The sequence below is a fragment of the Perkinsus marinus genome, assembly GCF_000006405.1.
Source record: "Perkinsus marinus ATCC 50983 genomic scaffold scf_1104296943662, whole genome shotgun sequence".
NCBI classification, from domain to species: Eukaryota; Perkinsozoa; order Perkinsida; family Perkinsidae; genus Perkinsus; species Perkinsus marinus.
Window position 1 is genome coordinate 1 of NW_003211730.1, and position 1,269 is coordinate 1,269.

A 1,269-nucleotide genomic window follows, 5' to 3' on the forward strand; every position below is an offset into this window, starting at 1 on the left:
CTTGCTACAGTTGCAAGTACAATTTACTCTGTCCCGAACCTCATTAACACAACATATGTTATCAAGTCAGAATGCCGCTTCGATTTGGACGGCAACTCAATCACTTACAAGAGACTGCAACCACCTGTCTGCTCCACAAGAGCCTGAGGACGAGCAGCGTCATTCGGATATGAAGTGCAATACCGTACATCAATCTCATCCTGATCCTGCATATCCAACTCCTGAGGAGTGTTATCACGATTAATTCTCTCACCATCATAGAGGAACCTCACACCGTCAGAAGGCAGTCCTTCCCTCGTACAGTAGGCGTCCATCAACTGACCAATCATATCAGTGGGGGGGGAATATACACAAGGATGAAAATTTTGAAGAAATTTCATGTTGACCCAAATTCATATATGACATTCTACAATTACTGAGCTCAGTTGAGGAAAGCAAACACATATTCCTCCAACACGAAAGCAGTCGATTCATATTACCTTGCGTAAAGGAGTTCCACGTTTTAACTTGAACATCACTTCTTTCCCCTCGGCATTCTTAACCTGCAATAGAGATTCACCCTAGTGATATGAAAAACACATATCACGACTACTGCATATCACCACGAATATCGCGTTTTTCACGGAGTTTTACGCCACTCCACGTAAAACGGGCTGTGAAACTCCAATAAACTGAATATACTAACTAGTTTTGAGAAATAACATTCTCCAGAGTTTGATAACAATGGAGAAAATTTTGAAAATTCGAAATGAGATTACCTTCAACTGCAGACTCTGAGGCTGCTCTCCTTGCTCCTTGTTCTCGTGTTGTTCTTGTTGCTCACCGTTATGATTTTCAGCAGGGCTGTCGGACATTGTGATGAGGGGAAATAATTCAATTATTCTGACAATTTTCAGAGCCAATATTCGAGTTCCACCCTAGTGATATGAAAAACACTAGTGAAACACATATTTCGCGTTTTTCACACAGTTTTACGCCACTTCACGTAAAACGGGTGAAACTCCATTATATAAGACTTTCACGTAACACACACTTAAACGAAATCAATCATAAATTATGATTCATAATTACTTAACAGTCAACGCTCCGCTTCGCCCGACTCATCTATACAAAATGGAGAAATTAATATACTAATGAACTACATGAACCCAACAGCGGTAGTATAAATATAATATTGGAGTTTCACCCTAGTAATATGAAAAACACTAGTGAAAAACATGTTCCACGACTACTGCATATCACCGCGAATATCGCGTTTTTCACCACTTC

At 40.1% G+C, this 1,269-nt stretch overlaps 1 protein-coding gene across 1 annotated transcript; it reads right to left on the bottom strand.

Annotated features, from left to right (window-relative positions):
- Positions 1-104: 104 nt before the first annotated feature.
- On the bottom strand, positions 105-854 carry Pmar_PMAR002592 (ubiquitin, putative; the record flags this gene model as incomplete). Its single annotated transcript, XM_002781025.1, has 4 exons — positions 105-143; positions 189-317; positions 480-542; positions 759-854. 4 exons carry the CDS (start codon positions 852-854, stop codon positions 105-107), a joined length of 327 nt encoding a protein of 108 aa, XP_002781071.1.
- Positions 855-1,269: the final 415 nt, after the last annotated feature.